Raw genomic sequence first — 24,449 nt, 5'->3', positions numbered from 1 at the left:
AACAGATTTTACCAAGTCAATTTTTCAAAGAAACTTCCACAATACTGTAATACTTTTTACAAATCTTCTGGATTCCTCCTGCGTCGGTTTTTACTGAGTCGAACTTTCGCCAATCCTCCTGTTAACTTCTTCAGAGCATGACTGAAACTGGCTCGCATTTTACTCTATACCTGCTTATATATTGTTTGAGTAGGACGGAGCAAAATGACGGACATAAACACCGTCTCGGATGACTGATTCCCGTATTGGTGACAGGTAGAGACCTGAGTCGCGGTTAAGATTGTTAGGTCGTTTATAGATTTTTCGTTGGTAGAAGAATTGATTACATTCAAGCATTTTAGTTTTATCGAATAAAATATTATGTCTTTCGTGTTTTTTGAGCCTAGTTGATATTTTTCGTCCGGTTTCTCCAATGTATTCTTTACCGCATAAGCATGGAATGCTGTAAACTCCTGGCATCTCAAATGGAATTTTATCTTGGACGGACCGAAGATGTTGAGAGATTTCCGGACAAGTGGTAAATCTGGTTTTGACGTTATACTTCTTTAGAACCTTTGATTTGTGGTCAGTGATATTTTGAATGTAAGGAAGAACTACAATGGCAAGTGTAGGATTGCTTTCTGCCTCATTGGTATTGGAAGGTTGTGGTGAAGTTTACTTTTTGATTGTACGCTTAATATCTTTAAGCAAGAACCGATGCAGGAGCAATCCAGAAGATTTGTAAAAAGTTCTACTAAGTCGTTGAACTTATAAGGTTTATTTATCGCACAAATTAAAAAAGGATATAATATAAAGGAGTATACAAGTCTGCCTAAATTTCGAGATGATTTAGTATATGGCACACTAATATTCTGAATGTTCAATGCTAGCATTACCCTAGCATACAGCGAAACAGACGTTTTAGAAACATTAATTTACAAATTTTGTTTTGATTTTTTTTTATTTATGATTGCGTTAGCGCAATCTTGTTCCTAAGGCTCGAAAAACAATTAGACCTTTGTAGTATTTGCATACAGATGCACTAAGCAGTGCACACCGCGCTTAACCTCCACGTACTGTTGTCTCTTGTGTAGTCTAAATCAATTCAACAGCTGCTTTAGAAAATCTGACAAAGTGGAGGATAGCTAGCAGTAAAATAAGCGACTTTCCCAGAATCAGAAGATCTAGTAATATCGTTCGTAATCTGGAACTAAACAGTAGTGCAGCTAAACCCTTTTCTAAAATGCGACTGAGAATTTTATTAAATAACTAGTCACGAGAAAACAGAAAATTCCAACTCACTTCTGACTTTCCTAGCACGAAAAATCCCGAATGTTCCTAAAATTTAATGCCGGATCGTTGTTTTCGCGCAATCCGGTTGGGCACTGCATCATTGTTTTCGTCCGCGCGACAATGACGTATTATGTGCGCGAACAAAAGCATCGCGGGAAGTTGGTCGCAGTTTCTTCGGACCGAGTTTGACCCACTTAATGATCCCCGCTGCAAACTTTTTGATTTAACCGAGTGTTCGCCAATATCCGAGGTGTCAAATCGATTAATTGGGTCCCAAGTTCAATGGCGAACGTTTCGCATTGTTGGTGCGACGCAGTGACAACTCGAAAAATATACATTTTGGTCTCCTAACCGAAACAACTCAATTTATTGGTTTAATGTTACAATCTCCCGAAACTCTAACTATTAATTTTGAGTGACTAACACTGAGAACGATATTTAATTTCGTCCAACGGACGGTGCGGAGTGGCAAGATTTTTAAAAAAAGAGGCTGATTTGTTTAATAAAACGGGGGTATAAACGCAAATCTCCCGCGCGACTCCAAAGTCACCCGACGACCGTCGAAAGATTGATGACGGCCATTTTCAAAAGAACTGGCCTGGTCGATCCGCTGCCATTGTCGAGCCCCAACTGTTTTCCTTTTAATTTTTTTTCAAGTCACGTTGAACGACGCATAATGCTAATGGACAAGCAATCAATTATGCGATTAACAATGGACCATACAATAGATGTATATCGATCACTCCACATCAAGCTGGCAGTTTAAAGTTTGGACTGAAAATTACTGTTTTAACTTACGGATTTGTAATCGTCATTCGAATCGACATTGACCGTATGCGCCCTGAAGTAAATTATTTATTATGATTATTAACATTTCAAATCTACCTGAAAAGAAGAATCGTCTTCTCTTGATATCTTCTTACCATCTTCTGGCTGACTATCCGAAAATATCGGCAAGATGCGGACAGCTTCTGTTGACCAAAGCAAAATGACAAAGCAAAAAGTTGAAAGAACCGAGGAGGGAACAATCGAAACGTCAAGACGGAACGTCTCGACGGGACAAAACGAAACGTCTAATTGCAACTTGCATTCTGGCCCGTCGTTCTATTGTTTGTTTTCTCGTGCGACAATAGAAAATGATTTTAGAGGTTTTTGCGATCCGACTTTGATATCGCGCGGAAACGTCTAAAACTTTATCCCCCAGCGCACGAAACGGTCGATGCCATCAAAATCGTAAGAGCGTGGTTTTCTTTTTTTTTGTTATTTTTATTTTACGATTCGCATTTTATTAAACGCATTAACGACGGTTGTGCAATGCGGCTTCCATGTAAAAGCTTTTATACGGCGCCCTTCGCATATTTCACCGCAAGATAAGCCTGCGAAAACCAATTGCATAGCGACAACCGTAATTTTCTACATAGTTGAAGATTTAATATCGCTATAGAGCAAATCGTATCATAGTTGCTCATTGGTACTGAGTAAATAATCCAATGATGGTTTATCAAAAAACGCCATAATGACTAAGCGTTCCGAAATACATACGACTTGAGTACATATAAAACGTCTTGTTTCTATGAAGCAACGAATTTTTGAGACTGAATGTTAATTAAACGTTCGAAACTTTCGACGAAGTTACGTTATTAGCGGCATTCCGTAACATTTTATGACAACGCAGAAATTTGCGACAAATGGCCTATAAAACGTTTACGACTGATCCCGCGCATCAGTGTTCCGAATTAAGGAGCGCAACAGGCAACCGAAAACTTTTGTTTCATACTTGGGAATTAGAAACTAGATTGTCCTCCCCATCAGACTCGGTCCTCATTAAACATCCTATCCAATCTTATTCAGATCCTCAAGTTTTGGCCCCCAGTTTCTTCTTCTGCATGGTCCTTTCCATCGCCGGGCGCCTGTCTAGTATGTACTCTGCTGTTTCGGTATCTTGTAAACACAACAACCCATAATATACTAGAATTTTTCGATTTAGTCTGTTCATTGACAATAGCATGGATTTTATCACTGTCTGCATCTTCAATATGTGGCGCTCCTTTCTGGCTAGAAGATGCCTTTTTCGTTACATTCCAGATCATATTACTGGCAAATAACATAGAAGATTTACAGTATCTGCTGAACAGATCCCAGATGCTTCTGTTTCATTTTGTGTTCAAGTCCAAGAAATGGGAGAGATATTGATACCAAATTGAACTTAAAAATCATTAAATCATATTGCTGATGCATACAATCATTAGAATTACCTATAACGTCAGAAATCTCGACCACGCACTGCCTATTTTCAAGTTTAATGGCGTTTCCGGACTTCGGTTATCGGAATCTTCTATTTTATCAATCGCCTTGGTTATCACTTATTAAAGGACGAAATTTTAATATCCGCAAAACGCAATATAGACAAATTATTTACAAAAAAGTTTTTCTTTTAATTCCTGATCGGTATCCGCAAAAGTTCAAAGAGAAGCAGAAAATTGCTTATCGAAAATAAAATTCAAGCTTTTTGTAAACAAGTACGTAAGTGATTTGTTAGGTGGTAATAAAATTAGACAAACAAATATTAATGAATTCGTCCCAGACAAGTGTATTCAGTTTAAAGTATAATTTATATTTTCCATCAAATTTTCGCTTTGACGGCGTTTTCGAAAAGTCTGCGGCGACCAAATGAGATTGTCGCGTGTAACAGCGTGCGGTCGTTATCGCCATTGCAATATGGCAGTCGTAAAATAACAATGTTAAACGTGAAATGAAACTTTGCATTTCAAGCCTAACAAACAGGTGAGGCCGATATCAGGGAGCTTCGACAATTCTCTTCGGTCTGCTACGGAATCGCATACCGTTTCCGGACAAAGACATGCGACACGCCTGACAAAGACCTCACGAGGTACGAGTTTAATCTCGACATTTTAGCATACGAACGATTTCGTTATTATATCGGCGCTTGCGCCATTTCAACGATTAAAAGAAATGTATTTTTCCCAGAATATTGTAACGAAGAATTTGTTTAAACTATTCTGAATAATACCACTTCCTAATTTATAAGATGGTTTTTAAAATATTGTCTTTAATTTGTATACAAATATTTTTTTGTTTCTGTATCTGTCTTATAAGTTTTATACACATTTTTTCTTTCTCTTTTGTTTTTTCACAAGAAAGCTTTGTAATGGGTATTTATATAGTTAATGCTTTATCCTTTAGAAGATACTGTCGTGGATTTATCTTGTTTGCGCCGCACACGTCTCGCGTTGCCGTTGTCAGACACACCTTTCCTAATTAAAACAATTGAATTAAAAGCGGATTATCATCGTAACTAATACCGTTTTTCTTTTGCATTGCTTGCTCGTTTTCCGCTGCTGTCCGTTGGATCCGGTCCAAAACAGAGCTCAGTTAGAGTAAGTATATTGTTATCGTCTCGTCTTAGTGTTTAATTTTGCACGTCCGACCTTTTTTTTTGCAGGACGACAGGAAGTCCGCAGGCCAAATCGCCGGCGGGAAGCAGCGGCGGCGCCTTAGTACCTTCCGAAGCGAAAACACCCACCGCTCCTGCGAACAAAGCCCTTCAGAATGTCAAGGGCGAGCACCCGTCGGTAAGCCAGGATGTAAGCATGATCATTGTTCTTTCTATGTAGCTGTTAAGCGTACGGAATGCCTTCTGTTCGATGTGGCGGCCGCTTGACGTCTCATGATAACGCGATTTAAATTGAATTATACAGGGTGTCTTGTCGTAAAATATACAGAGTAGCTCGCTACTGCGAGATTCTTTTATGTGTCCGTTACAGGTTCTTTTATCGAAAAATTTTAAATGCAAAAGTTGTTTGGAGGGATATGTTGCAGGCATTGAAAATAATTTCTATTGTACAAGGTTGATGAAAACACAGGGTTTTCAAAATTTTCGAATCAATTATATTATTTACAGCGTCGTTTTACCTATTGATAAATGACAATTAACAATTTCGCAAGTGATTCATTTCGAACAGGTTGTCTAAAATTTGTTTTCAGATTACATTATATCCAAAGTTATATTTTCCTATTATAAATGAGACCACTGTTTATAATCCGAAGGTAAACGAAATCATTGAAATAATTGCTTCTATATGACTTTTTTTTTAATTTAAACGCTTAATACACTTTAGTATTATTTGCGTAGTGAATATTCGTGCGTCAGGATTTAAAGGAGTAAAAGCATCGTAAACACAATTCAGTAATTCATTTCTATTTCGTCCAGGGCGAGAAACGCACTAGCTCGATTATACAGCCACGGACACGAAAATCCAAGAGCTACCAATCTGGTGATCTGAATGGCCAGTTACAGATTTTCTTAACTATTTTGCAGTCAATCTAGTTGAATGTAAAATTAGATTGTATCTCACACCATAAAATAACACAGGATGTTGCATTTTTGATGTAAGTAGTACAGTGATACCGGTTCTAAGCCACTTTTGGCGGGAAATTTTGAATTGGTTGTTGAATTTTCGACACCGATTAAAAATAATCAAATGACACAGCGTTTAAAACAATGTTACATCTTTCAAAATGTTTATGTTTATCAAGATATTTAATTGCTAAATGAAATGAAATAATTAACAGAGTATTCCATTTCAAATAAGTAAATTGGGTACTGTGGGATACTTATAAGAAACCCTGTCACTGATTTTCATTGCATACCGCATATTCATTCACACAACGTCTACGTTAAAAATGTATACAAGCGCTAATAGGTTAACAGTTTCTCCAAATTTGAAAATCTTTTCAGTCGTCTTCTTTTGCCCATTCGGGTAATAAAATGTTGACTATACTTTGCACGCCTACTTGGCCGTCCTGTATATATACGGCGCGCCGAAGTTTCTCGGAAACGACCGGTCCGGAAACTTTTTTATCGGCACCGCCCAAGACTTAATAAATATTTACCGAAGTGGAACTTTTAAATTAAGTTACGCCTTTTTCTGTGTTCTTTTCCCCCTCCCGGGGGTTGATGCGTTTCATCTAAAACGAAAAGGACCGACCCGCCGTGGCAGCAACATCGCCGGGAAAAAGCGTACCGTGCCTAACGCCCGGGTTTGGTTACCCTCAGGACGCCCGAGGGCTTAAGGTGTTTGGTTTGTTCAACCCTTGGCACCTTCTTAAGCAGAGAAGGCTAAAGGAACTGAATCAAACGTAATCGTTGCCGGCTCCTGCGGCTGACGACGGGATAGTAGCAGGGAAGCTCCGCTTTGTGTGTCTAACAAGGGAGAAGCGCCTCGGGAAAGTGTCCTTGTCGCAAAACGAGCCGGCATATAAACGAGCTTATTGGGATGCGTTCTGAGTGATTAAGGCCTGTCTTATCAGGCTGTTTTGAGCTTGAATATATAATCATATCGGCGCTTCCGTAAGGGGAAAATTCGAGTTGATAATTTCGGAGGATGTCCGTTTTCGAAAAGCTCTAAGTAATTGTCATTCACGTCAATTCTCACTTGCGTGTTATTAATTTTTGTTTGTTTGTTATGTCGCCTAAGGAAAGTCACTTTATTTTATGTTTAATTGACATACTTATGTTACACTTACTTTCCTACAGTTTTGAATCATTTAATTTAAATGCTCGATACGTAGTCTCAGCAAAGTACACAATGGCACCAACTCATTGATCTGAGTCCAATCATTTAGCGAAAAGTTCCGCTAATCGTTTTTTCACTTTGGAAGGCTCTGGAAACCGAATGGTAAAAGACTAAAAAGGCATATAGTTCGCAAGCCATCCATGAGAAGAGAGTTCAACACTACCCACTCATTTTGTGAAGTTGCGCCCATTATGCTCCTTAAGTTAGGATCCCAACGACTTTAGTGTTTTAACCACAGGTAACTTTAGAAGTCTCGCCTATGCCGATAAAAGAGGAACTTGTGAAGCAACTATAAAAAAAGTTTTGAGAAGGCTCATTCAACATGCGCACGCGCAAGATTTGAAATCTTCTATTAAGCCAATGATTTTGAAATCATTGAAACTCATCGTGGGTCCGATGGTCAATCAGAATCCCTACAATCAAGAGAAGCAGTGTTACTTGTACGCGACCTGACGATGCTGCATCGGATGCTTGATTTTCTAGAAATACCACAGATTCAGATGTATCCCTGAACAAGGAAGACGAACTAAAGGCTTTTTCCAAATAAGTGTTTATTATTCACATGAAATGAGAATTTTTTTGTAGGCGGATTTCATCAAAACAATTTTGTTTTCTTTTGAAGTTGTGGGTTTATTGTGACTATGTGTGGCATAGAATTACAAGCAACATATCATTCTTTGGAGATCTACACAATGCTTACATGGGCTGGCCATATTAAAGGTCTGTGAATCCCACATGCTTTATAATAACATTCATGTAAGTTTTGTAGTAAGTCAGCAGCGTATTGATATTAAATAAATAAAAAAAGCAGGTCTACAATGGATTTTCTAACAATAATTGTTTTATTATTCTTTTAAATTTGACGTGTGGCGACTGGATATTATTATTCTTCTGAATTGTCGTCAGCATGAAAAAGAGGAGAGCGATAGCGGCAATAGGAAAACACTCCCGTATTACTCAGCTCTCCGCACCATCAGGAAGCAGAATGCCGTAACCATTGAATAGTCTGTGGGAAGAACGTTAATAAACAACACGGGTCCGAGAATCAACCCTTGCGGAAAATCATACATTGGTAATACATCCTCACTTGTTCTGCAATTGCACTCGATATATCGAAAATAACGCTATGTAAGAATGACACTTCAAGAGAGTTGCAGAAAGTCATTACTAAATGCTAGAATTTTCGTTCTCAGACGTGACAGAGGCGCAGTGGGAGGAGTCGCGCCCGAGTTTCATCGTCTATCTCCCTCTTTGAAAAATTCATTTTTGCCGCTTCGGCGTTTCGCGTTTTCGCATTAATCGGGGATCGTATTTTTGATAAATTCCCGGTTTATTAAGCGACTCCGGCATAGCTGAATTTTAGCGAAGCGATTTATCACCGCGTCGCGCGAGATACAAATCGCCGAGTTAACGGGCCCGGACGTTTCTTAAATCATTTCCGGATTCGTCTCCGTAAGCCCGATTTCTGATCCGGAACGAATGTTTTTGCCCGTTTCAAAAATTAACCGCAACGCTGTGCTCGAGATAACCGAATAAAGAAAACACATTATCAGAATAAGACGAATCATCTTCCTCCTTAATGAAAAATGCAAAAGATGTTTTTCTTTTTCCCTTTCCTATTTGGCCACCGTTTATTATATCTTATCTAAGAACCTGTCAAAAATATAAAGAAAAGCTACAGGCAAAAAATATTTCAATTCAACATATTAAGAGGTTTATTTTTTTATTTACCGAAACTTTATAGTCATATTTCATGTTCATATTCAATTTGAAAATGTGAAACTAGCGGAACCTTCTAAAATACATGAAAAATATTTTGATTTACAAATCTCGTTCACATATCTTGTTGAAAGCTTCTTAGATTACACCTTTCACGTAAATTTTACTTTAGCGCATAAAAAGATCCCTAACTTTCTAGATGTACGGCAATAGTCTCAAAACGTATTTCGATTAACTAAGCAGCAGTCCGAACAAGAATCTGCCACTGGCACTTACCCATCTTTTCGATTCGCTTTGTATAATATCGTATACCTCTAAGCCTTTCCACCTCAGACATACTTAAAATTTCAAAAAGGCCCTAATATGCAGAAACGTTTATTTCTGGATTCCTCCTGCGTCGGTTTTTGCTGAGTCGAAATTGCTTTTCGTTTCGCCAATCATTCTGTCGGCTTCTTCAGAGCTTGACTGAAACTGGCTGGTATTTTACTCTGTACCTGCTTATATATTTTTTGAGGGGGGCGCTAATGAGGGGCATAACCACCGTCTCGGATGACTGATTCCCAAATTGGCGACAGGTAGAGACCTGAGTCGCGGTTAAGATTGTTAGGTTTATAGATTTCTATAGACTCTCGGATTTTTCGTTGGTAGAAGAACTGATTACATGCAAAAATTTTAGTTTTATCGAATAAAATTTTATGTCCGGTTTCCTGAGTGTGTTCGGCAACAGCTGATGAGTTTATTTGTCTTACTCGTAAGGCTCTTTCGTGTTCTTTGAGCCTAATTGATGGGATATTTTAAGAAAATTGGGGATAACGTTATGGTCTCTAAAACGTTGTTACGTCACAACTTCATCCGCTTGTAAAATTCGAAAATCTAGTTTCGCTTTACTTCGAGAAAGAATTCATCATACCTGTAAGGAAATAGACCAAATCAATGAGGCTCCTCTGTTTCTCCACCTTGAAATTCTTACTTCATTCTTCATTCTTCTACGTTGTTCATTTATCTACTACCCAAAATCACATTCATAAATTTGAAAAACCAACGTCAACACTAGGAAAACCATCAAACTCTTCTAAACTACCAAACACTGTAATAAATGTATCATCGCACCAACTTTCGGAAACTGAAAAATGAGTTCTTTCAAAAGGTTCCAACTTCGTCCTTGCGCCACGTATTATCCCAAAAGAGGAAATAATTTCAAATGTCGAGTCTATCCTAAAGAAACTGCCATCTCAAACAGCTAATTCTATTTGAAACCGCAAAAATCCTTAAAAAATCAAAACCTCCTAAATCCAATATTGCAATGCCTGAACGCATCGCCCTAAAATCTCTAAAAGCCAATCCAGACATCGTAATCCTAAAGGCAGATAAAGGAAATGCTACGGTGGTCATGGACACAAATGAATATCAAGAAAAGATTCCAGATATTCTTACAGACGGATCATATCGTCAACTTCCTACGTCATCTATGGATCGCAACCTTAAATCTGTTATTAAGACTTCTTCTCTATCAGACTCCTTGAAAAAATTTGTTACCCCTCACGACTCTAAAATTCCTTGTCTCTAAGGACTCCCAAAGATTCGCAAACCAGGATTACCCATTTCGCCTATTGTCAGCACCATTAGATCTCCAACATATTCTCTTCCTTATTAAAACCCCTTACAGGGAAAACTGACAGTTTCATACTTAATTCCTTTCACTTCATTGAACAATTAAAAAGCATTACATTAGATACACCAAAGTTTCAAAGTTCCTATTCCTGAAACTCTCGACATCATTTCAGATATATTAAAATTCGAGAATCTGGAACCAAACCTTCTCACCTTAATTGAAAAATACTTATCGGGAACATATTTTTCTTATAACGGTCAAATTTTTGAACAAACGTCGGGAACAGCTATGGGTTCTCCACTATTACCAGTCATCGCGAATATATTTATGGAAGCCTTTGAGAAGAAAGCTCTCGATACCTTTCATCTAAAACCACCATTATGGAAACGCTACGTCGATGATGCTTTTGTTATTTGGCCTCATGGTCAAGAAATCCTAGTAGATTTTCTTAGACATTTAAACTCGATACACCCTAACATACATTTTAACATTGAGTTGGAAGTTAATAATAACCTTCCATTCTTAGATATTCTTATCAATAGAAAATCAGACCTAACATTGGCTCATTGTGTTTACAGAAAACCTTCGCACCATCGGTTATCAACTTTCTTGTTTACAGAGCCGTAAAACTATCTCAGCCCGAGTCACTGAAAACAGAAATAATATACCTTACCTCTGCTCTCTAATAATTTCCACATTAAAGATATTAAGCGTTCCATTACGACTAAGACAAATAAACTCATCAGCTGTTGCCGAACACACTCAGCAAACCGGACATAAAATTTTATTCGATAAAACTAAAATTCTTGCATATAATCAGTTCTGCTACCAAAGAAAATTCCGAGAGTCTATAGAAATCTATAAACAACCTAACAATCTTAGCCGCTGCTCAGGTCTGTACCTGTCACCAAATTGGAAATCAGTCATCCGAGACGGTGTTTATGTCCCCCCTCATTAGCATCCCCCTCAAACACATATATAAGCAAGTACAGAGTAAAATGCTTCAGTCAAGCTCTGAAGAAGCCAACAGGATGATTGGCGAAACGTCAGCAATTTCGACTCAGCAAAAACAGACGCAGGAGGAATCCAAAAGTTTTGTAAAAAGTATTATAGAAGCCTGTGGAAGTTTCTTTGAAAAATTAAGATAATATTATATTAAAAGTATAAGCGAATTCAAACAAATTTGTCTGTATTTTTTTTTTTCATATCAAGCTCTGAGATAAGGTGTCACCCTATTCCTACGTTAACACCATATATAAACGTAACTCTAATGTAAATTGACGGATTGCTCTTGATGTCGCATTAAAATTGACTCGATGTTGTCTGCGTTAATTAACAGTAAATATGTCTGATCTGTTCTGTATATGAGTACTAATGAATGGTACTGTTGTTGATGTGTAATGTGCAATGGTGTACAGTCGATGTTATGTGTTTAGTAGGTGTTAATTGTCTTTGGGTGTGTCGATGTTGTTATCGTTATGTGAGTGTACAGAGGGTTAGCAATTAACAACGGCGATAGTCCGGAAGCCCTTATGGACCTGTAGATCGTAGAGTTATTACAGAGACTAAGTTAGAGACTATACATATATTGAAACGCCAGAGTAATGAGTCAAATAATCTAGAATATAACATGAATGAGTTTCATTAAAAATTTAGTGAATATAATTATTGGGAGTGTGGAAATGTACTTATTAAAGATATGTAGGTAATGCAAATTTAAGGTTTGATGATCACTGATTATCTGACAAACGTTTACCTTTACTTATTCCCCTTATTCGGCAGTATTAAATGTTCCCTCTTTCGTCGAACATCAACGTCGTATAATTTAATTATCCCCGATTGGTCCGTGCTACAAGCTGGTGCCGACTATTATCATAAAGCAGAATCGTGAGAAGAATTCTCAGCGTGGTAAACAAAAGCGATTAAAACTTGGGAAATGAACATAATTTTCTTTAACGAGAATTCGGGGTTCTAAACGCAGGTAAACACGCCAAGGAATAGCGAACCCATAAAAGACCAGACGCGTCTGCTAGCAGTTAAGGCGACGCATCTGCTTTCAAATAGCTTTTTTTGTTGCGTCGGCATACGCTCATGGAGCAAATTGTGTGGACTTGCTTAATATGTATATCTCTCTCCTCGCTTAATGCATCTTTTAAACTCCCAATTTCCTGATTTCGTTGAAATAATGACGTCTCAGTCAGAGTTTAGTTTGGTTACGAGATTTTCGCTACCTAATTGGCATATTCTGTCACAGTAGAGACTTAGATGCGGCGAGAACATATATTCTCAACAGTAGGGTTTGAGAAAAATGGAGAAATTAAATTCAAGGGTGAGTAAAATGAAAGTAGAAAAGTGAATAATTAATTAAATAAAGTTGTAGAATTGGTTTTTGACAAAAGAAAAGAAGAAATAGTTAAAATTGATTACTGCCAATTTGAAACGAATTAAATATTTCGGGAACAAATGAGAATCATACCCGGGCAAGATGTAAACGGTTGTGTGATTGTGTGTATTGTTTTGCTTTTCCAGATGGCATTCCTGCAGAGCCGGTCGATATCGCTGGTGGACATGTACATTGACAACTCTGAACCGTCAGAAAATGTCGGTCAGATTCATTTCTCCTTGGAGTACGACTTCCAAAACACGACTCTTATCCTTAGAATAATACAGGTAAATGCGGGTAGTTCCGTAAGCACGCTGATCTAGCTTATGCGACAAAATCTACATAAAATCTCTAGACGCTAGGTGGAAGAAAGTTTGAATCGCAGAACTGTTCGACCATCCGCTGCCAAGGCGCAACTTTTATATTGTATCGACGTTCGCGAACTTGTCTCGTTTAAGTTAAAAGTTTTTGACACTGTTTCGTTTAACCCGGCAAATTTTTATTAGAATTTTTTTTTGCACATATATTCGAATTCAGTTCCATTACCGTTATCTTTAATTTTCTGCCAAGAAAACCGGGACGCGTCAAATCTTTTAAACGGAATTTATAAGTTTACCCCGGCCAAAATTAAACGGGGTTTTTGTGGGTCAATTTATGGCTGCCGGGCCCCTATCTGCGTTATACTTTATAGGTTCAAGGATATTGGATTTACATTCGCGTCGAACCCTTCTCTTGGATGATTTATAAATTTGGGCTCGATCCTGTATTATAAATCTGAAATAAAATATATATTTTTTAACAATTATCAATCCACAACCGCCGAAATTATGTTCTTTAGTTAAATTACATAAACAAGATTTGCCCATTAGACCAGCCGTGTCTTATGTAACGGCTCCAGCAGTTAGTAAATATTTTAAAGTTCCTCACAGATTTTAAACCAAAATTTGCAATAAAAAATTCTTTTGAATTAGTCAATAAATAAAGACATCAAAATCCCTTCTAGCGCAACACTACTGTCTTTTGATGTACAAAACTTATTTCCCAGTAATCCATCTATGGATGTGATAGGTTTAGTAGATTTCACCCTCACTCGGAAACAGGTTAACCCATTAGTGGAACAAGATTTATTAGATTGCTTAATAGTATCTTTAGACCAATATTATTTTGAATTTAATGGGCAGATTTATATCTCTAAAGAAGGTTTGATTATGGGAAACCCACTTAGTCCTTTGTTAGCCGAGATTTTTATGGATAATTTGGAAAATATCATACTAGAACATCCTTTAAGTAAAAGTTTTTTATGGTGGTATAGATATGCGGACGATGTCTTTGCTTGCTTTGTGGGAACGGACAGACAATTGAATTTTTTTTTAAATTACATTAACTGTAAACATAATCGTATGAAATTCACTATCGAGATTGAACAAAATAACTCTTAAATCTTAAGACTTAACTATTACGAAAGTGCAAAACAAATTAGATTTTTCAATATATCATAAACCTTCACACACGGACACAGTCATACATAACAGCTCAAATCACCCTTATACACACAAAATGGCTGCATTTAACTCTTTTATACACAGATTTCTAAATACGCCACTCTCAACAGAAAATTACAACAAAGACCTTAATATCATCAAACAAATTGCACTGAACAAAGGCTAAAATAAAAAACGAATACAGACAACAGTAAACTCTATTTATCCGAAAGCTAATACAGAACACGAACAATTTCAAACAATTACATACATAGGAGAACCTAGTGAAAAAGTTTCAAAACATTTGTCAAAATGTGGTTTAAAAATAGCTTTCAGAACTAACAACATAATAGGAAATTATTTAAAAAACACTAAATCGAAATTTCCAAAATCCCAAAAATCAGGTGTCTACCGGTTGCAATGGGGATCTTGTCCTAAAATTTATATTGGACAAACAGGTAGATCCTTCAACAAACGCATTAACGAACATATAAGAGCTTTTAAAAACAATAGTCTAGATTCTAATTATGCTACACACTTAAACACAGAAAAACAGATTTTTGACGACAATTTTGATATTTTACATACAGCCACAAAAAGTATAAAATTAAATTTATTGGAAGCCATTGAGATTAACAAAATGAGACATTCAAATTGCTTAACGATCAATTAGATTTAAATACCTCTCCTTTATTGAACTTAAATTCTCACAACAACATTAATTAAGGTTTTATGGTCATTTTTCGGTATATATAGCAGCAGGTAGTTGTCGAAACAATTGTCATGTCAAAATATATAATTTCGTAAAAATCTGAACTTTTAGTTCTTATTTATTTTGAAATAAAATATATCTCTTGGAAATTTTAAATTTAACGGACATCATACATTAATATGAAACAAAGTAGTGAAGAAAGAAACAAAGTAGGGGATCAAGTAATAATGGGAAATGAGCAAGACGCTTCTTTGCAAACTATGGATAAACTGCCGATATTTTATATGTAAATAAAAAACTTATGTCAGGTGTGGTGCAGGTGTTGTTTTTCATATATATGTTTCGGCTAGGTTAATCTTTATAACAAATGCAATTGCCACCTAATGCGTCCGAAAGGAAAATTTTTATAGTACCCCATATATTTTATTAATATTAAAATGATTAAATTCTCTCTAATTTGACCAAAGGGTCCTCTGTCCGCCAGTAATAAAAACCCGGCCATTCCAAGTTACGTTAAGCATATAAATTCCTAAGAGTTACGTGGCCGCAATTTGCCACGACGGCCAAGAGGTTGATTTATGATAATTTTCATAATTTAAAAAGAAGATCCTTTTTCTACTCGGTGATTAATGAATGCGCATTCTAGGGTAAAGACTTACCGGCAAAAGATTTGTCGGGCACCAGCGATCCTTACGTGAGGGTGACCCTGCTGCCCGACAAGAAACACCGACTCGAGACAAAGATTAAGCGGAGAACGCTGAACCCGAGATGGAACGAAACCTTTTACTTCGAAGGCTTCCCCATACAGAAGCTCCAATCGCGGGTGTTGCATCTGCACGTGTTCGACTACGACAGATTTTCCAGGGACGACTCCATAGGGGAGGTATTCCTGCCCTTGTGCCAGGTATGCATTTTTTCTTCTCAAAAAAGTTTTCTCTAAATGTAAATATACTTTATCTACTGTTTGAGTTACGTAGTAAGACATCCTTGTTGATGATAATACGAGCCCCAACAACTAAATGTTTATGTTTTTTTGCTTTGTCACATTACGATAGCGCAGAAAGTGCTATGGTAATGAATTATTTTTTATTTCGCATGAATTACATATCAAAATAACGGAAACATACCAAATTTGCTGACAAATAAATATTCGGGCGCGAATGTTCATTGACCAAGAAATCAATGCTACCCATACATTGATGGTAAAATGTAGTGTGCTTAGATAAATGAGATGTCAGTTCGGGTTGTCTTTCAAGTTTGTATAATAGTTGATAAGAAAATGACGCATGGTGTTGCAACAAACAAAAAAGTGCGAGAAATTATCATATCTCAATACTGCAGAGGTAAATCAATGCAAAAAATTTCAAATGACTTGAGTATTGCAAAATCAACAGTCGGGGATACTATAAAAAAGTATGGAGAGACAGCTAGTGTTAGCGTTCGTGGCAAAAGTTCAGGCCAACCCCGTAAAATCACTGAAAGAGATCGTCGTATTCTGGTCAAGATTTGCAAAACTAGCAGACGAAGCATCTTACGACAAATTCAAGCCCAATGGAATCACGAGGCGAACTTCAATGTCTCTAGGGAATATTGTAGACAATGGATGCATAAGTCTGGTTTGAGTAAGGTAAGTTTACAATTTTTCCTGTTTCAATATAAAAATTATTAATATTCTATTATCTACTTTTGTTAGAGGCAAAGGAAAAACCATTATTAACGTCTATTCAGAAGAAAATACGTTTGGATTGGGCAATATCTAAAATATCCTGGACAACGGAAACGTGGAGTAACGTTATCTTCAGCGACGAATCAAAATTTGATGTGTGTGTAGGCGATTTTCGAAAAAGGATGATTCGTACACAATAGAAGCCTTTCACAAAGATTGTCTAAAGCGCACTTTAAAATTTCCCCAGGGTGTTATGATATGGGGTGTATGAGTGGTAAAGGGGTTGGCAACTACGAGTTCATTGATGGTACTGTAAATGCAGAAAAATACCAACAAATTTTATCAAGAAGTTTGACTCCATCAATAGAACGAACTTTTGGAAATGAAAATTTTATAATTCAACATACTGCGAAAACAACAAAAAAGTGGTTTGGGGACCATAATATGAAAGTTTTATCATGGCGATCAAGTAGCCCCGACTATTATTGAAACTTTATAGCATCGGATGAAAAAATGGAACACTTTCACCCCCCGAATATTGCAAGACTTTGGTAGATTCCATGCCAAATCGCATAAAAGCTGTTATTGGCGCGAAAGGTGGTTGGTACTTCTTATTAATGTTCGATTGAAAGTAAAAGGTTTAAATGCGTCCGAATATTTATTTGTCAGCAAATTCGGTATGGTTTTGATATTTTGTTAGCTAATTTTTGTGAAATAAAAAAATAATTCATAAAAAAAATCAATTTAAAATAAGTGTAAATATGTTTTCTTATTATTTCGTGCATCGTTCGAACAATTAGTTGTTAGGGCTCGTACATGAAGGGTAGTTTCTCGAAAGTTAAAAGCAGGGTTTGCAGCGCTGCTTGAAGGATTTGTTTGGTAAATTTTCACCCCGTGTATTTTATTTCCTACAATTGTCTTGCTTTCCTTCGAGGTGTCAGCGTAACCATTAGCTAGATTTTTCGCGAAAGCAGGATACAGTGTAAGCTTCTGAATTTGGCAAGTTGCTGGTTGCTTTATGGGTATGCCTTGCACTCATCTGCTGAGCTGAATGTTTTGTATTGTCGTATGACGTCGATCTGCGACACTTCTAGAAGTAAAACAAAATCTGGGGGTCTGGTATTAATTCGTTCGGTCAATTTATTCTTTGAATTGTACAGTTCTAATGATGTTATCACTTTCACTATAATTTACCCTATTTCTTCTTTTGTAAAGACTACACTTTGGCTTGTATCTTTCGGATTTTTTAAAGCCTGTAGCTGAACGAAGAGTTTTGTGTCGTCGGTTTATACTTTCGGCACTTCCAGAAGTTAAAAAAAATCGGGAAATCTTCATTCATTCATATTCATTCAAAAATGGCAATTTCTTCTTTTGCCTTGCATTCTTCTGATTCTTTAAAAAAAAATAACTTGTAGCCGGGCAAGGTGTCAAAATATACTAGAAATACTTTTTTAGTAATTAGTTTTGGATTTTTTTTTTGGCGGCACTAGGTGGTAAAACGATAATAAATCTTTTAGCATTTTCCATAGACTTTTCTGAAAGAAGTGCCGACATAGCAATCTGCTCAATTTCTTCTTCGAAAGATTTTATTCTCTCATTTTGATTCCGGTCAATTCTGTTTCAAATTGGCTATTTTTCTCATCCAGCTCTTCTTTGATTTGCGACACCATTAAAAGGTCCGCAAGTAGTCAGTGCGTTAACTGTAATAAAAACTTTTACCCTTTAAATGCTAGCGTCGAATAGAAACTTCTGGGGACTCGCCGTATATCTTAATTTGCAAAATTATGGACTTCCCCGTCGGCCTTTGAAAGTCCGGGGTAGTTTGTTAATTGTTTAAAACGTTCGTTACGTTCGTTGCTTGCAATTCCGGTTTGCGCTTCACGTCTGAACTTCATCCCAAAAGTCTCGTTCGCCAGTTTTAGATGTTCGTTACCAGCTTTTGTTGTGCGATCGCTTTTCTTTGATCAGCAAAAATTGCTGGGACCGATACCCCTGCAAAATATTCTCGCCGATTAAGTAACCCTGTTTACACAACCTCAAGCTTTTAGGAAAATTGAGTTCTCCCGGCCATTTCGCCAATTGTCTTGAGTAAGTCGGAGAAAACAAAAAACGTTTCAATCGCTCCAAGCACCGCCGAATATAATTAGATGAGCTCAAAGCACACACTCATCAATGACACTTTAAGGTTCGTGACTTTTACTGTCGATAACCTGTTCGCTAATATACGGATGGCAAGGGGTCTTGGTCTTATGAATAAAATCTGGTGTCCGGTTTAGTGATGATATTCAAAAACTGCCAATGTCATTATTTGTCAAAGTCTGACTGATTTTTTTTTTTAGTTTATATTATCCTGCTGTCTTAAGAGGAATTTTATCTTCATCCCATCGTAGATGATGGTGGATCGTAATATGGAACATATAGGTTTCGGTGTCAAAAACATCATGTACATATATTTTCCACCGTTTCGGTTTTAGATGGAACTTACCGATGACAATTTTTTCAAAGTTTTCCGCAAAAATATTCACATTGTACTTATTATTTTTTAATTCTTGAATTATTTTAAAGAAAATTCGAACTTTTCCTTGTAAACAATAATTATAATAACAATAAAGGTCTTCGTTTAAATTATAAACAGATAGTTAGATAGGTAGATAGATAAGTAGATAATTTGCTAAATAGGTTGTGCAACGAAGAAGTAGGGTTGTTTTCTGACTTTTCGAAACACCGTAGAGTCGAAGAACTTTAGAGTCTTGAGGAGGTGCTGTCATGTTCAATCGTAGCAACTTTACTGAATTAGCGATAAGAGTTATCTGAGATGTCTTGAATTTTGTTTTGATAACCGATAGATTCATGACGATACTGGCGTTTCTCTTTCCTGCTTTTAAAATGACTATCTCTAGATTAGATTTTGTTAACTTTTGGGAGGTTTAACTGAATTCGATGTTGTTTCGAAATTGTTTCTTTATCGGAGACGACAAGTAGAGGATGAACAAGAATTTGTCAGAGCAATATCACTGTCTCAACCCGAATCCCTTAACCGGGAATTAACACTTCTTACGCTTACTTCAGTTCTCTCAAATAATAAGTTATCAAAATAGCTATGTAATTTACACTGCCTTAGCCATATTCAAAATGTCACCCGAACATTGGAGAAACAGGTCGAAAATTTCAACATCATCACGAAAAAGTCTTTAATATACCAAAATACTTTCTTCTATCTAAGAAAAAATCGAGAGTCCATGGAAATTATCGAACACCATAATAACAATACCCGACGACCAAAAGAAGCTTACCTACATTTTATTTTTATCGTTTGGGCCCTTTTTTGTCCTTAACGCTCATTGGGAGCTTTAAACGATAATTTCCAGGTGGACCTGAGCGAGAAGCCCTCATTTTGGAAAGCCCTCAAACCGCCGGCGAAGGACAAATGCGGCGAATTGCTCACTTCCCTGTGCTATCACCCGAGCAACAGCATCCTCACCCTCACATTGCTCAAAGCCCGCAACCTCAAGGCCAAAGACATTAACGGAAAGTCAGGTAATATGGCGCGGCTAGTTTTGTCATCTCGGAAGAAGCAAGGGAACAATAGGGCCTTTGCGTGAAATTTGAGGCAAAATTTCATAATCCTGCTGAAATCTACCTGATAATTTTAATTAATTTATTGGGTAAAAATTAGTTCTATCAAAATTAGATACTTAAAGTTGATCCAGAGCCCTTTAAATATGACATGATGCATTTGTTGGTGGCCGATGACAACTAGGCTATGAACTATATTAAACTACAATAATATACATTATATGTTATTGCTATCCCTTGTATTTAATAAATATTTAATTTTGAGGACTTTTTATATGATTCTAGCAAATAAAAAAAATTAGATGCAAGTAACAAGTGGTCACCTCTGTTTGCAGATCCTTACGTGAAGGTGTGGCTACAGTTCGGCGACAAGCGCGTCGAGAAACGCAAGACGGCAATCTACAAGTGCACCCTCAACCCGGTGTTCAACGATTCATTTTCGTTCAACGTCCCCTGGGAAAAAATCAGGGAATGCTCGCTTGACATCATGGTGATGGACTTCGATAATATCGGGAGGAACGAACTGATAGGGAGAATATTACTAGCCGGTAAGAAATTGCCATATTGGACTGCAGAACCTGTAAAACTACGACATTTTTTCATGTAAACTGTTTAATTTTGGGGCTTATAACAATTTTTGAAGTTACCCTGTATGATAACTAAAACTTAGATATAGGATGTCTTGCTGCCTCACCACTGGCTGGTTGCCAAGGGTAAGTTAGTTAGTCGTTTGTTTAATTGTAGGTAAAAACGGCTCAGGGGCGTCTGAAACAAAACACTGGCAGGATATGATCACGAAACCACGTCAGACAATTGTACAATGGCACAGGCTCAAACCGGAGTAGGTTAGAGATATTTTGAGACGGTAAAGCTAATCGAACAAGACTTAACTGTTTCCCGAATGCACTTTCTCCGTCACTCTTCCGTGACATCATCTCGACTTATACATCGACGTCTATACGCGAAACGCCACTTACTGAATTTGTATCAATACAGAAATGCTTTGTAAGCGCAATAAACCGGGTTAAGTTTTGGTTCCCGATCTCGCAGAGTTCACAATTCTAAAGCAATTAAGACATCATTTTAAAGTTTTTCTCTTCCATTTTCCTACTATCTGCAATGTAAATTATATGCACAAACACACATTGTAGGTCTCTGAAAATATATATCTGTCTCTGTTCTTTACTGAAAAAAAAAACATAAGAAAAAGAACTGGCAAAATATCTCGTTAAAGAGACATATTTTTGTGATAACTAAAAAAATGTTAATAAAATATTGTTATGAATGTGAATATTTTACGATATATTAAATATAATATATAAAAAAAGATGAAAATAACGATGTGAGAGAAGTTATTGTAATTATATGAAAGTCTGTATTCAAACGTTGCGTCATAGGGAGCGATGCGCGCGCAAAATTAGAGCCAATCGTGAGCCGACGGGTCCGCCCGTGGGGCGTGGCTTGTTCCGCACGGGGCGGTCGCAGCGCTGTAGACCAATAGTACATCTTCTACACTAAGAGAACGCTCGTACTCAAGGAATCTCGCAACAAAAATTACGTCATTCTTAGGAACTATGACAAGCTCTGTTGAAGAGTTTTCTGGATAAAACTGAAAGAATCAACGAAAAGTGGGAGATAATAATGGTCAAAGTTTACAGAATAACCTTCGATCATAATGTAATGTTTATCTGGTTTACCAACGGGTGTAGCATCAGCAACTTTTATTAGAGTTATATTCATTTGCTAGAAAGAAATTTAGGGCACATTTTTTTTTCTAAAATCTGTGTAACAATTGGTTATAAAGTATTGTGGTACCTGTACTAATCAAAACTATTATGGAGACAAGAAACTAATAGTAATCTATACAAGGTTAGTCAACGATAGGAGTTGTTTTAATACAACTAGGTATATTTCAGAACAGTTTTAGAATGTGTTGTGTCCATATAGAATGGAAAAAAAAACTTTAAGTGAAAACTTATTTTCTTTAATCAATGACTTAACTTTGCAGGGTCATTAAAAATGAAAAAACCATTTGCTGTTAATAATTACATTAATAGTTGTGACTACGTCCTGTGTCCTAGGCAGGCCAGTACTTACTTTACCACAGTTTTTGCAACCCTTAACAATCCTTTATTTTGCATGTGTTTATTTAAAGCATTTTTCCCAAGGAAGAAATAGAAAAGCGTTAGTAACTCACAGATATAAACATAAACTACTCATTTTTATTTTTTAATTCAAAATGCTGTCGTTTTTTAGTTGTGTGAAAACTGACAACGTTCTGCGTCACTTCAACTTCGAATGACATTTGAGTAAGGAGTACGAGAATGTACGAGCTCTTTCCGTTAGCAAACTCTCGCACTTTTCAAGAATAAAGCCGTCGATGAGGTTAAGCGCGATAAGAACGGCAGTAACTTATTTTGTTTTTTTTGATATATATTATAAACCATGCCATGCCATAAGGCAGTTCCTCTGCAATTTCGCATTAAATTGCCCATGGCATATCATTTATTATCCCTTAATTATTAAACCCGCTAATGTTCAGACGAATAATAGACAACAGCTGCTTCAATCAGTGCTGAAATCGCACAAAAAATACGGCGTAAAAATGAAGCATCCAAAAGAAAATATCAGGTTAGTTATTTTATATACAGAGTTAATATTTTGAGAAAGAAATATTAGTTTATGATGCAGCAGAAGTTATACTCCCGAGCGCTTTTCAGGTTATAAGTTGACGTTTGTGACGTGTATGCTCATATTTGATTTCACGTATGAAATTAACGAAAATTTAAAAGTCGGCTAACTTTTTAATTTTAATGGTTTGGTGGAGTTGTATGTCCATCTGGATTCATTAAAAAACTTTACTTTTTACTATTAATATTAAATTAGTGTTAATACTAATGGATGTTTGCGACATAATCCGACATGATTTCACATTAATATCCCAGTGTCGAGCTGCCCCACTATTTAGGCAAACGGGACGCTAAGGGTGGTGGGGAGAAAAAGATCGACGTTTTTGCGCGCGCCAATCGCTGCATGCATTTTTTTTATAAGCATATTTGAATATGGAACAAAGATTTAATATTGTTAATATTAGGGTAATTTTTTATAGGTATTACGGTCACGTGTTTTTTTGTATAATTTGCGACGTAACGGTTCGTTAAATTTGTCGTCTCGTTTTTCCGTAAACCTCGAACTTTTGACGTGGGGGGACGTTAGAATCGTTAGGACAGGCCGGAAGACACGCCCCCCTCTAGAGGTTTATTTAAATGTGTGTGCTTTTTGTACCATAGCGGTGTCCTGTTAAGTGTACGTTATCATAGAGCTAGAAGATTTTCGTACCGTCCCCGCCCCACCCCAGCAAATCCCCCTCACCGTGGAAGCAAATTTTTCGACATATTCTAAAAACTGTTGACAACGTTGTTGTTGTCGTAGCGAGTATGGTAAGTCCCGTTTTTGATGGTTTTAAGACGTATCTCCCTTATTAATAAAGCTAGCTAGCCCTAGACGCTGGATAGTTTTTTTTACGTAAAATCCAGTGGCGTACTCAAGTTGCTTCAGAAACTCAAATTTTAAAATACAAACTAAACTTTTTTTTTAACGGAACACCCTGTATTTCTTGTATATGTAACACATAACAAATATTTAATTTTAATATTTTTTAATGCGTAGGCCATCGTTGCTTATAAATTTTAGTTGTCAGTCATCACCTAAGTAAGTCATCACTAAGTAAATATTATTTCAATTTCTGCCTCCTCTTTCTTCTGTTTTGGCTTGTGTTAACTAAAAATATAACAATTTTGAGAAATTGCGTGTATTACTACAGCGCATTTAGTATTTACATACACACAAATTTATTTTGAAAGGGCACTAACTCACTAATAATATATTTTTTTAAGGACAGGGAAAAATACCAAATAATAATCATCCAAAGTTATATTCTTTAAATAAATTACACAAACAAACAGGATACGCCAATGAGGCCTGTAGTTCCTTTTGTAACAGCGCCATCAGTTAAATTCTCAAGAAGAGAATATATCATATTGCCTTTAAACCTAGATCTGTTATTAAAAATTCGTATTATGTATTATTTTTACCATAGAGACAGAACTAGATAACTCTTTAAACTTTCTAACTATAACTAAACTACAGAACAAATTAAATGCTTCCATTTACCCTCACATACGGACACAATAATACATAATAACTCAAATCACCCTTACACACCCATGCTTTTATCCATAGACTACTTAATGTACCACTTTCCACAGAAAATTTTGAAAAAGAATTAAATATTATAAAACAAATAGCTTTTAGCAATGGTTACGACCCCTCGTTGATAGATAAGATTATAACTAAAATGCACTTTCAAATAACTCTGCATTCTATTTATCCCATGTTAAACATCGAACCCAAAATTTATAAAACAATAAA

At 36.5% G+C, this 24,449-nt stretch overlaps 1 protein-coding gene across 13 annotated transcripts in view; it reads left to right on the top strand.

The window, feature by feature from the left end:
* LOC132706806 (synaptotagmin-7) overlaps positions 1–22,624 on the top strand; it is a 327,009-nt gene extending 304,385 nt beyond the window's left edge. For 11 of the 13 annotated variants that reach the window (XM_060678357.1, XM_060678353.1, XM_060678356.1 and 8 more), the window contains 7 exons: positions 4,659–4,670; positions 4,736–4,877; positions 12,730–12,870; positions 15,423–15,680; positions 19,811–19,979; positions 20,354–20,566; positions 20,763–22,624. In XM_060678357.1, coding sequence (XP_060534340.1) covers positions 4,659–4,670; positions 4,736–4,877; positions 12,730–12,870; positions 15,423–15,680; positions 19,811–19,979; positions 20,354–20,566; positions 20,763–20,863 — 1,036 coding nt within the window. In that variant the 3' untranslated portion in view covers positions 20,864–22,624. The remainder of the gene's footprint in view (positions 1–4,658; positions 4,671–4,735; positions 4,878–12,729; positions 12,871–15,422; positions 15,681–19,810; positions 19,980–20,353; positions 20,567–20,762) is intronic. The other 2 variants (XM_060678355.1, XM_060678365.1) reach the window with 1 other exon arrangement.
* The last annotated feature ends 1,825 nt before the right edge of the window (positions 22,625–24,449 follow it).

The sequence above is a fragment of the Cylas formicarius genome, unplaced genomic scaffold, assembly GCF_029955315.1.
Source record: "Cylas formicarius isolate icCylForm1 unplaced genomic scaffold, icCylForm1.1 PGA_scaffold_8__14_contigs__length_24414737, whole genome shotgun sequence".
Taxonomy (NCBI): Eukaryota; Metazoa; Arthropoda; class Insecta; order Coleoptera; family Brentidae; genus Cylas; species Cylas formicarius.
This window is presented reverse-complemented; position numbering and strand designations above follow the sequence as displayed.